Here is a 12,538-nt window from a genome sequence, read left to right on the forward strand (position 1 = left end):
CCTTCCATAAAGGACATCCACCCATCCTGCCTCTAGCCCTTCTGTCCTTACACTTAGCCTGCCAACCTCCCACTTCTCTTACAGCTTGAAAGTTAACTAGATGCCTTTGCAGGGATAACAGCAGGAGGAGCTCAGAGGGGCAGAATGAGCTCCAGCTGAGGTCTTGACATTCTTCATCCAGCCTTTGGAAAGGGTTACCATCACAAAGAGTAGTTCTATATAATTTCACATATAAAGTATGAGGAAGGGGGGCCTGTTGCATCAGATGATGCCCTCTTCTAGGTATCTGTCAATCAAGTTTCAGGTTTCAGGATAGCAGTAGAATACAGGCCAGATTCTAGCTCCTTGAGTATTTGTAGGGCTGGGTGCTATACCACTTGCTATCTACGTGGTAGCCCATCTTTTGAAGGGCACCTCACTGCATAGCTGAGGGACTCAAGCCCCTTAGAAAAGCTCATTTCCTTTTATTGCTAAACTAAGTGTTGAGGGAGAGGGTACCAGAATCTTAGGGGCTTTGGGGCCTCAGCATGGATAGAGAGTTATCAAAAATTATCCAGTTTGACTCGGACCTTTTTGGGCTTGACATTCATTCGTCTCCAGATAGTGGCTGTGATCCGGTCTTGCTTGGTGACACCACTGAAGTCGAAGGTAGTAACTCGGGGTAGGATGGATAGCACATATTGCCTGCAGAGAGGATAAAGGATTTTGCCCTCTCCAGAGTGGGTAGGTAGAGGATAGAGCCACACTGCAGGGTTGGATGTGAATCCAGGGCCACTTAACTATGTGCCCCAAAGAATTACTAATATTTTCCTCCCTACATAACTCCTTCAGAAGGAAGAGCAAAGTGACCCTGGATACAGTCTAGGTAGAAGTAGGGTGAGTACTGCCATTCTTCCCCAAAGATACATAAGGGAATTAGCATCTGCAGTCAATGTGGGGGTGGAATGGGAAGAATAACTGCTCAGTCCCCTATGTTCCACCCATTGAGTCTTCTGCCATTCTCAGATATGATGACTATAGGAATCTTTCCCACCTACCCCTATCAGGGTCACTCTCCATTATAGGCCTTAAAGGCCTATTCTACCCTTCCATTCCACTCCCCTCAAGGAAAGTGGCCTTTTGATTTGGCCAGATTGCCCTAGAGAACAGGGTAAGGTTCCCCTTCTCCTAAGTCTACAACTTGTGCTGTCTCCTCAACCTGTCCTTCAGGGGGTGAGGCTTCTGTTCCCTTTTCTCAGGGGGTTTAAAGGCAGGAGCATTACCTGTACCCCTTTTCCTCCTCTACGGGGTTCCCATGGAGTGTCAAGCTCCGAAGCTTGGGAAGAGTTGACAGCTTATCCACTTCTGTCAGGCGATGGATGCAGTTGCCATGGAGATAAAGGACACTTAAGTTGAAGAAGGTGGTCAGCACCTGGTGGGTGAAGAAGGGACACAGTACCAGGTTGAATAGAGTGCAGTAGTCACTTTGTGGAGGTGCAGGAGACTTGGGAAATCTAGTCTTGAGAAGAGGGGGTGCTCTTTTCCTTAGAATCCACTCTGTAATCTGATTCCTTCTATTCTGGAGGCTAGGAGGCAGAAGATTTCTGCTGTCTACTCCATGCATTTCTTACTACTTTAATGTTTTTCTTTTTTTGGGGGGGGGGGAAACGAGGGTTAAATGACTTGCCCAGGATCACACAGTAAGTATCAAGTGTCTGAAGCTGGATTTGAACTCAGGTACTCCTGACTCCAGGGCCTGTGCTCTATCCACTGTGCTACCTAGCTGCTCCATCACTACTTTAATGTTCACTCCTTTTCTTACAACAACCTTGTGAGAGGAGATAGTGTGAGGAATATTATCCCCATTTATAAGTGAGGATACAGGCTGTTTGTGTACTCATGAGGTAAGGTGTTCCACATTTTTCCCCACTCTATATCCTGCCTCATCTAGCTCTGAGCAAGTTTTCTTAACCTTTGTTTCCTTGTTACAAAATAAGAAGTCATATCCCTAGTGGTTTGATGTTTACAAAGCACTTTTACAAGAGGCCTGTGAGGTAGGTGGTGCAACAGTATCCTCCCAGTTGTAGAAATGAGGAATTTAATTGCACAAACATTAAGTGATTTATGTACAAGGTATTGGAAACATGGACAAGCCAAGTAATTTGCTCCACACAGGAAGGGGCAGACCTGGGAATCAGACTCAGACTTAGGCATCATTAAGATCTCTCCCAGCCCCCAAATTTCTGATTCTTTTACTCTTCCTCTTACATATTTCAAGGAGAAAACAAGTACAGGATGGGTTTTGAAGTCAAGGGCTGTATTAAACTACTTTCTTCAGTAGTAGTAGTAGTGTTTCTATTTCTAAGCTGCTTATGATGACCTATACAGAGAAATTCTGAGTGAAAAGAACAAAACTCTTATTACAGGAAGGTAAGGGGTTGGCCCTTTCCCATTGCTAGATAAATGGTGTTTATAAATATCTTGTGCCTTATATGTCATTGATGGTTCCTTTTGGCATTCCCCCCACCCACCCACCCTCACCTTCCTGCAACCCATGTCTGGCCTGGCATTCTCTTCCCTCCCCTGGGGACTCGAGCACCTACGGGATCGATGCCGGGCAGGTCATTGAAGGACAGGTCAATCCAAGCCAAATTCTGTGGATGCTCCAACAGCTGCGACATAGTTTGACTGAAGTCGTTGAGGTCATTGAGCACGTTGTTGTTGATGCGAATGGCCTGGGTCAGTGACTTACCCTGCTTGGAACGCTTTATTGGCCGGAGCCCAATCCTGGGCTCCTCACTTATCAGGTCTGCAGGGACAGATCACAGGGAATGAAGTTAAGCCAGGAGCCCCCAGGTCAGGTTTCTCTCTTCCTTCTCAGTCTGAGGCCAATCAGGACTAGGAAGAACCCAGAACTCTGGGTTACTGTCATAGCTGCCATACCATTCCCTCCAAAGTTATACTGCATCGTGAGTCCAGTGGCCAGAGTGAGGTACAATTGTTCTCTGTCCTGGTGGGGGCTCACCTGGAATTTAATTCTGTAATTCAGGTTTTTGGAAGAACATGGAAAAGTAAAGGAATAGAAATGGGACCACAGGAGAATCAATTGAAAGAAGTGAGTAAGTTTTATCCTGGAGAAGACTAGGTTGGGGGACAGAAGAATTAGATGTATGTGAGTCCAGAAGGTAGAAATGGACCCATTGTAGGGAGTGTAGTAGAAAGGGCACTAAGTTTGAGATTGGACTCGAGTCCCAGCCCTGCTAGAGCTAGCTCTGACTTTTGACAAGTCCACTTTACCTCCTTTTGGCTTCAATTGAGTTTGGATTTAGATTACCTAGAGAATCTTTTGAGCTTTAAAAACAAACAACATGATGCCAAATTATAGGAAACTGATTTCAGTTAAACTTAGAAAACATCTTAAGAGGACTAGACTCATACTAGTCCAATCCTCTTGTCAGTCTATGCCTCTTCCACTTTTGAATGCTCTGAATTTACAATAACTCATTTCAAATGGCATGGTCCTGAAGCAAACTGGGCTATTTGTGGCCTCTCATCTGGCTTCCTGCCTTTAATCTGATCATAAGTTCATAAATTTGGAGTTAGATGGCATGTCAGAGGTCACCTGGATTCATTTTATATATGAAAAAAACAGGCATTAGGAGCTTCAGTGACTAAGTAACAAGCAGCAGAGACTCGAGTCCTCTTAATACCAGGCACTCTTACCACCTGCTCTTCCTATTAACTGGTTCAGTCTCTAAGCTTCACTAAAGGATGAATAGCCCAGCCTGTCCTTGCAATTTCTCTGCATATTCTATTCCCAAGAAAAGAAGAGAGAATAGCATCTGACAGCCTTTCTGACATACTGGCTTTGCTAGGTCATGTCCCTGTGATGCTCTCTTCAAGATCAGGAGAGGTTGTTACTCATCCTACATCCCTCCAGCCCAGGTCTCTGCCCTTTGATGATGGGAGGTAGTATGAAAGCTAATTTGTTTAAAGGACATCGAGATCTGTCACTTTGTAATAATTTTTAATATTTACATTATGCATTGATTTGGGTTGGGGGGGGTGGTGAGGGTTAAGTGACTTGCCCAGGGTCACACAGCTAGTAAGTGTCAAGTGTCTGAGGCCAGATTTGAACTCAGGTCCTCCTGACTCCAGGGCCAGTGCTTTATCCACTGTGGCCCCCAAGGTTTGTAGGTGTTATTGAACTCAAGAGGACCTGGGTTCAAAGCCTGCCTCTGACATATACTTGATTTGCAACCCTGGGCAATCATTTATTACTCAACGTTGGAGGAAACTTGAGAAAAGGTGAAGACCTGTGGTGGTAGAGTTTCCTCACACAGGAATTCCTTGTCCAATGAAAGCACAGGTACAGTGTCTTTCGCTTTAAGCTTTGCAATACACTTTCCTCAAAACAACTATGGGAAGTAGATAGTACAGGTATTTGTCCTCATTTTTAAGACAGGAAACAGGTAGAGAGAGTGACTTTGCCATGATTGCAAAGATAGCAAGTGTCTGGTTCTGTGTGACCTTGAACAAGTCAAGTCCCCTGTGTGGGCTTTAGTTTCCATATATGAAAGAACAGCTGGCACTTATATTTACTGCCTTAAGATTGTAAAGCACCTGCAGTGCATCTTGTCAGGCCCTCAACATCTCTGAAAGTATTTGCTGTTAGACTCTCCTTTTTACAAAGGATCTCAGGATGGTTGGCTGGCTGAATCACAATGCTAGTGTCTGGGATGCGAGATGAATTCAGGTGTAGATTCAACAAATGTTTAAGGGAGATTACAATGGATAATCTCCATGTCCTGTATTCTTATTATTTTCATAATTACATTAGCCACATGAAGGCTCCAAGTTCCTATGCAACTTGGCCTTTTCTTTTTACTTTTTTTAAAAAATGAAACTGAAGCCTCATCTTCTATATTTTTTTTGTTTGTTTTGTTTTGTTTTTTTAGTGAGGCAATTGGGGTTAAGTGACTTGCCTAGGGTCACACAGCTAGTAAGTGTTAAGTGTCTGAGGCTGGATTTGAACTCAGGTACTCCTGACTCTAGGGCTGGCTGCCCCATTTGTTTTGTTTTTGTGGGACAATGAGGGTTAAGTGACTTGCCCAGGGTTACACAGCTAATAAGTGTCAAATGTTTGAGGCCAGATTTTAAGTCAGGTCCTCCTGAATCCAGGGCTTGTGCTTTATCCACTGTGCCACCTAACTGCCCCAGACCATTCCTTTTTTGGGGGGGGTGGGGGACAGGGCAGTGAGGGTTAAGTGACTTGTCCAGAGTCACATAGCTAATAAGTGTCAAATGTTTAAGGCTAGATTTGAACTTGGGCCTCCTGAATCCAGGGCCAGTGCTCTATCCACTGCGCCATCTAGCTGTCCCTCAAATATATTTTAAAAGAGCAAAGGTTTAGAGAAGGAAAAAGAAATAGTTTCTCCAAAGATGAAGAATGTAGCCCATGCTCAGCTAGGTGGCACAGTGGATAAAGCCCTGGTCATGGATTCAGGAGGACCTGAGTTGAAATCCGGCCTCAGACACTTGACACTTACTAGCTATGTGACTCTGGGCAAGTCATAGCCCTCATTGCCCCACCAAAAAAATCCCCAAACAACCAAGAATGTAGCCTATACTGAATGGGGTGCTGAGTTTGGAGGAAGAAGGGAGAAGAGGCCGCGTGCATTGGGCTCACCTTGGATGAAGTTTATGTTTTTGAAGGAGAAGTCGAGGGGTGGCTCCTGTGCCAAAGTCTTCACATGATCCCAGTTGTCAGTCATATTTCAGCCATTGTGGGAGGTGTAGGAGAAGCATGGGGCCCTGCGCTGCCAGTTTCGGCCTAAGGGGACAAAGAGGGTCTGCATTTGGAGAGTATTTTTTCCCTTGGAAAATGTTTTCTCATCTTTTATTTCAGTCTCACAACAATCCTGGCAAACAGGATGGGGCAAATAGCCCTAATTTTACAAAAGAAGAGGGGGAGATGGAACAGTAAGAAGATGGGATTTGCTCAGCAGCCAACATCCTGTGGTGGGCAGGGAAGCAGGACAAGAAGGGAAAAGATAAGTGAATCCAAGGTAATTTAAGAAGGGAGAGAAAGCTAACAACTCACTGTGCCAGAGAAGGCTTCAATAAGTAGGCACATACCTAGGCAGAGCTACGAAGGAATCTAAGGATGCTAAAACATGGAAGAGTGTTTATACAGTTGTGATCATATCACTTCCAGGAAACTCCTCAAGGAAACACTACCAATGCATATTGGTACCTTCTCTGCAACCAATAGTCTTGGCTCCCTACAGCACCAACCATTTATGACAGTTGCCTAGGTTCACAACCAATATGTGTTGGAGCTTGCACTTGAACCCAGGCTTTCCTGGCTCTGAGGTCACCATCCACCATCCCTTGCTGTGTCTTGTTAGTTCTAGGATAATATACAAACTTCTGTTTGATATATAAAGTCTTTCCTAATCTGGCTTCATCCTACTTTTACGGGTTTATTGTATATTCCTCCCAAGGATTTGAGTCCTGCCTCTGACATATATTGGCTGTGTTATCCTGTATAAGCCTCATTTATAAATTGAGGGGGCTGGAGTAGATAGCTTCTATGGTCACTCTATGATCCTTTCGCCTCTGGCTTCTGTGACTTTGCTCAAGCTGTCCTTCAAGCTCTACCTCTTAGAATCCCTAGCTTCCTTTAAAGCTAATCTCAAATGCCATTTCTTTCATGAGGCCTTTCCTAATTCCTCCAGCTGCTAGAGCCTCTCCCACCAAAAATGCCTATATTTAGAATGGCAATAGTAGCTACTTAAATTCATTCAATGAATCAATGATGTGGCAAAAAAAACTAAAGAAGGAGCTATTAGGAGAACGAGAAGACAGCAATGTCATGTAACCTAAAAGAATATCCAGGAACAAGTTATAGTGTTGAAAGGTCAAGAGTATGATGACAGAAAAGGACATCAGATTTAGTAGCTAAAAGATTGAGGATTATCTGAAAGAAAACAGGTTTTGGGGCAGCTAGGTGGCACAGTGGATAGAACATCGGCCCTGGAGTCAGGAGTACCTGAGTTCAAATCCGGTCTCAGACACTTAACACTTACTAGCTGTGTGACCCTGGGCAAGTCACTTAACCCCAATTGCCTCACTAAAAAAAAAAAGAAAAGAAAACAGGTTTTGATCAATGGTGGAATTGTAGGACAGATGCCAGTGGCCTGAGAAGTGAGAAAATTGAGAAGTAGCGGCAACAGGTGTAGATGGCTTTGAAAGGGAGAAGTCCCCCTGTGTTTAGGGGCTATATAGGTTGATAGCTTTATGTAATATGTATGTATGTGTGTGTGTGTGGGGCATTATATGGGTTGTTCAGGAGCACTAGAACCTCTGGTATAAGGACCAGAGGACCTCTGAGTCCCTTTCAGGGCTGTTTGTCCACCTTTTTTAAATTTTGGTGAGGCAACTGGGGTTAAGTTACTTGCCCAGGGTCACACTGCTAGTAAGTGTTAAGTGTCTGAGGCCGGATTTGAACTCAGTTCCTCCTGAATCCAGGGCCAGTGCTCTATCCACTGTGCCACCTAGCTGCCCCTGTCCACCTCTGACATCCACCTGATTCACCCAACTCTCACCTCTGGCTCCAAGAACCTGTACCACGTGCAGTGGCCACATCCCAGCAAAACCATCTTGGCAGACAGACTAAACCAGGTTGAGGTTAACTGACAAACCCCAAACCTGTGGGTTAGGGGAATGTCTACCCCAAGCAGGTGAAGACTTTCCCTGGCAGAATGGACAGATGAGAACGATTTATTCAAACAGCCACGAAAGCAGCTGAACTAGAGTGCTTAGAGCTTGGTCAGGCATCAAAGATGCCAAGGTCAGCACTGCATCCTGGGCCATCACCACTGGACTTCTATGACTCAGGAAGAGAGTGAGGCTGATGACTTTGTGCAACTCTACCTCACTTAAATCCAATTTCGTGCAGAAACCTAGACATAATCCATGATTTCATTGGTTCTCTTAAAAAATGGACAAACCCTGTGTGACCCTGGGCAAGTCACTTAACCCTCATGCCCCGCAAACAAAACAAAACCAAAGAAGGACAAACAACAACAAAGTACGGGACAAATGAACGATTTTTAAGGATGGAAGGGGCTTGAGGATATTTGTTGTTTGTCCTTCATTTTTGAAGAGGACCAGTGACATAATGAGTAATGTAGACAGTAGTGAAAGACCCAGTAGATAAAAGAGTGATGAGCCAGAAAGTGATGGAAGAGATGACTGGAGTGGATGGGATCAACAGCACAAATAGAGAAGTTGGTCTTGGGAAAGAAAATGACACCTTTGTCCCAGACTAGGGCATTGGGGATACAAATTTTTAAATAGTCAGTGCTTACTGTCAGAGACCTTAAAAGTCTAATAAAGTTGGGGAGGCTGAGATATATACACAAATAAGGACAAGAATGGGATATGAGCAAATACAAGATCTAGTGCTCCAGGAAAATCTTAAATTGGAGTATTCATTTGGGGCAAGGCTTTAAGGAATTGGCACAGACCTTTTACTTGAAGGAGAAAGAATATGGTAATATTTTAACAATATTGTAGTAATAATAATATTATCAAAGAATAGGTGGACCTCCCAACTCATTACTCAACTAAAACTGATTTCTTCAAGGAAGTGTATTCCAGATATATGAGTAAAAGGAAAGAATGGAGGAATTCTGAGGTATGTCATAAGAAAGGTGAACTTCCTATAAATGGATAATTTTGCTTTTTTTCTCACTAAGGTAGGAATTGAGGTCTTCTGCTGAGAGGGGAGGAAAGGAAGTAGTATAAGGAAATTTGAATGGAGATGAATCACTTCAAGGAATCAAAGAATCACAGAAGAATAAAAGGAAGGTCATGCAGCTTTGAGGGCCCTGTTGAGATTAGATAACAGTGGGATCCAATCAACAGTCAGTTTGTGTTCCTTCTTTTGGCCATTTGAGAAGAATTAGAAAAGGAGGGCAAGGGTAACACAGGTTTGGCAATGTCTAGATGATGAAAGGCAAAAGAATCAAGGGTACAGACTAGTATACTGCTGAACCGGTCAATTCTAGGGCCAGAGTAAGGGCAGAACAAGAAGGAATGGGAGGACTGAAGGTTATGCTGACCATGAAGGAACAGTGAAGAGAGAAATACTAGTGCAGAGTAGGAATAATGCAAGAGAATACAGAGGATTATGATAAAAGATTCAGGACCACAAACAGCACAATTATGGGTAAGGATGAATTGTAAGGTATAGCCATCCTTATGAGTAGCTTGGATATAATGATGACCTAGGGAATGTGACTTCAGGTTGGGAAGACAGGGTGCTTGAGGGGACCTCAATGTGTAAATTGAAATCCCCAAGTATTCAGGCAGGATTTGGGATGGAGGGAAACACTGAGCCAAGTACTGAACCTGAGAAAGGAGAGTGACCATGATAACAAAAGATGAGAGCCACGAGTATGATACAGGCCCATCTTACAAATGAAATGAATGCTGAGAGATGTTAAGTGACTTGCCTAGGGTCACACAGGGAGTCTGTGTTTGATATAGGATTTAAGTTCAAGCTTTCTTTACTCCAAGTCTAGCATTCTATCCATTATGCTGGCTACCTCCCATTTAGAAGAATGTATTTAGCCTAAAAAGTGGGAGTGTTTGCTGAGTAATAACTGCAGATGGAGGGTTTGGAAGTGGCACTGAGGAAGGAGGAATATATTTTTTCTTCTGTCCTAGCCTATCAAGGGAAATGAAAGGAGCAAACGGCACTCAAGAAGTCATGATTCAGTGTCTTGTGGAGACATCCATGTTTCCATGGGCACATGGAGATAGTATTTATGGAAATAGAGGATAAAAGGAAGACCATTAATGATTGAATTGGTAGTTATTTGATCTACTTAGGCGGCTAGTGATGTCTGAGCTGTCTTACTGAAAAGGGGGGAAACCAAGGAACAGCCTTTATCTGGACTGGCTGGTTTGACTTGTCAGGACCCTCATATTTCCATATCAAATGCACCCTTTCCCCCATTGTGGTGGTGGTCTCTTTCCCATCGCAATGGTATGGTGCCAAAATCTGCCCATAGGAATTTTTTTTTAGTGAGGCAATTGGGGTTAAGTGACTTGCCCAGGGTCACACAGCTAGTAAGTGTTAAGTGTCTGAGGCCAGATTTGAACTCAGGTACCCCTGACTCCAGGGCCGGTGCTCTATCCACTGTACCATCTAGCTGCCCCCCATAGGAATTTGAAATTCCTAGGCTATGGAGGGGAGTACCCAACCTCTGCCATGCCTAGCAGATACCTCAAAAGTCCCTAATTCATCTTCCTGCCTCCAGTCTCAATTCTCCATTCCATCTTCCACAGAGTTGCCAAACATATCCCTAAAGCACGAGTCACTTCTCTGCTCCAGATGCTCCCAAAGTAACACTAAGTTAAAATATAAACTCCTTTCGTTTGATATTTAAAGCCCTTCACAAATTGGCTGCAGCCTACTTTCCCAAGATTATTATTCCCTTCAGACACTTTACCCTCCAGCCGAACTGGCTTTTGTGCCTTTGCTCAAGCTGTCCCTGCTCTACCTCAACCCCACGACTGGTATTCAGTCTTCTCACCTTTACTTCGTAGTTCAAGGTTAAAATTCAAGTACCTCTTCAGTAGGCCGATCTTGATCACTCCCCAGCTGCCACTACCGCTCTGAATTTGCCATACCTCCTCCCCAATTCTGCATTTTACTTGTCTGTGTTACTGTGAGTCCTCCCCCCCAAAACAAAACAAAAACAAAAATAAAAATATATTCTCCTTGAGTGCTAGAACCTTTTTGTTTTGTCTTTGAGCAAACTGTTTAGCCTAGTGCCTGGAATATAGCAAATGATTCATGCCTGTTGAATGGATAATGAATGTGTTATAGGCTCATAGCACTCCAGAAGTTCTCTGGGGTACATCAAAGAACCTTTTACTTGAGAAACTAATCCAAAGGACAGACACATCTAAACAGATAAGTGGAACCGGAGGTAGCAGAGCTAGCTCCAGGACCCCCACCCTTCATTCTAGGCTCCCTCACCCCTGGGGAGATAAGATTAGGTGTGGCTTCTGCCTTTGTGGTCTGAGGAACAGAGAGATGGCTTGAGAGATCCCAGCCACCCCAACTCCTCCAACCACCACCAGTTGGGGAGGGTCCTCGATCACTAAGGGAACTTTCCATAGTCAGATGGTCACCCCCATCAGTCCTCTATAAAAGTATATGCCTGTCTCCTGCTCGAGGAGATTGGTATCTCAGAGTCATGCTCTGTGCCATGCCTTTCTCCCCATGAGAAGTCCAAGGATTTCTCTCTTGATTTCCCTTCCCCAGCCCCTAAATAAACTACTATCTTATTCTATTGGATTTGTGTGCAAGAGGGTGTAATTCTTAAAGAGGAATTCCTAAGAACCCCAAACCTCTATCCCGAACCCCTACCCTATTTTCTCCATGTCAAATGAATGGGATTACCTCGACCCTCGTGCCCGGGAGTCATCTCAGGCTCTCTACTTGGGGGACCGGGAGGGGTGTCCGTCAGTGTTACTCTCCCCGTGGACTACCTCAGGTTCTTATAATTTAGCTGTCCCTGTTTTGGGACCAGCTCAGGCCCTTTTAATAGGGCTACCTATGCTTGGCATGACACCTGTGCCCGCCTCAATCCTTGCCTAGCTGCTGCCCAAACTCACCAGCTCTGTCTCCTTCAGTCTTTGCCTTCCCGTAGACCGGGAAGCACTTAGCGCAACTCCATGGTAACCATCAGCATTATAGCCTCCCAACCTCTGTACGCCCTGCCCCGGGGCATGCTGGGACCTATAGCACTTCCCTCCCTTTGCCGTGGCCTGCGGGAAGAGTGTTTTACTTAGCTGCAATGAATCCTGGGACTTGTAGTTTAAGGTTTCCAAGGTCAGAAACCGAGAGTTCAACACGATCTGGACTTCTAACGCTCCTCAGTTCCTACAGTCGTTGCTCCTAAATTCTCTGCCCCAACCTCTACCTCTACCACCCCTCTCCACTCCCCGCTCTGGCTCGGGTTCCTGCCCAATCCCTGAGGGAGCCGCGAGGTGTACTGGGATTTGTAGTTTAAGCCTCCCTCCGCCCGGAGGGGGGCAGAGACTCCTCAGTGCTCCACCCCTCTCCGGCTCCAAGCTCCCTTCTCTCAAGCAACCTCCCACCTTTATACCGCCCTACCAAGGGCTGCGGGAGTGCGCATGTGCACCATGATGTTTATTTGTTTTGACCAATGAGGACGAAGAACGAAGGGGCGGCGCTGCAGTTTAAACTGTGGATCTGGACGGTGGCGGCCGCTTTGGTGGTGGCAGCAGGAGGATGGGGGTGGGGCGGTGTCGAATGCTGTGAGTCTTGGAGGTCGGACCTTCAGCCCGCCCTGGGAGCTCGAGCCCCCGGGAGAGAGGCGCGCGTGCGCAGCCAGGTAAGGCCAGGAGGGGAGTCAAGGATGCACCCTAGTGTCGGAGTGAGGAAATAGAGGGTGGGTATTGCGGTGGAGAGGAAGATGTGAGGGGTCTCCAGAAGGGAGGCGAAGAGGGG

The 12,538-nt window shown here is 45.3% G+C and overlaps 1 protein-coding gene across 2 annotated transcripts; it reads right to left on the bottom strand.

The window, feature by feature from the left end:
• Positions 1 to 159: 159 nt before the first annotated feature.
• LRRC51 (leucine rich repeat containing 51) lies at positions 160 to 11,996 on the bottom strand. Of its 2 annotated transcripts, none has more exons than XM_043992312.1 (5): positions 11,680 to 11,996; positions 5,669 to 5,812; positions 2,583 to 2,788; positions 1,263 to 1,411; positions 160 to 684 (listed from the first exon to the last, which is right to left on the bottom strand). In XM_043992312.1, the coding sequence occupies exons 2-5, from the start codon at positions 5,751 to 5,753 to the stop codon at positions 543 to 545; spliced, it is 582 nt and encodes a 193-aa protein (XP_043848247.1). In that variant the 5' UTR covers positions 5,754 to 5,812; positions 11,680 to 11,996; the 3' UTR covers positions 160 to 542. The 2 variants fall into 2 exon arrangements, with proteins under 2 accessions (XP_043848247.1, XP_043848248.1); XM_043992313.1 differs by lacking the exon at positions 11,680 to 11,996 and adding an exon at positions 11,465 to 11,604.
• Positions 11,997 to 12,538: the final 542 nt, after the last annotated feature.

Source organism: Dromiciops gliroides, chromosome 3 (assembly GCF_019393635.1).
Source record: "Dromiciops gliroides isolate mDroGli1 chromosome 3, mDroGli1.pri, whole genome shotgun sequence".
Classification (NCBI taxonomy): Eukaryota; Metazoa; Chordata; class Mammalia; order Microbiotheria; family Microbiotheriidae; genus Dromiciops; species Dromiciops gliroides.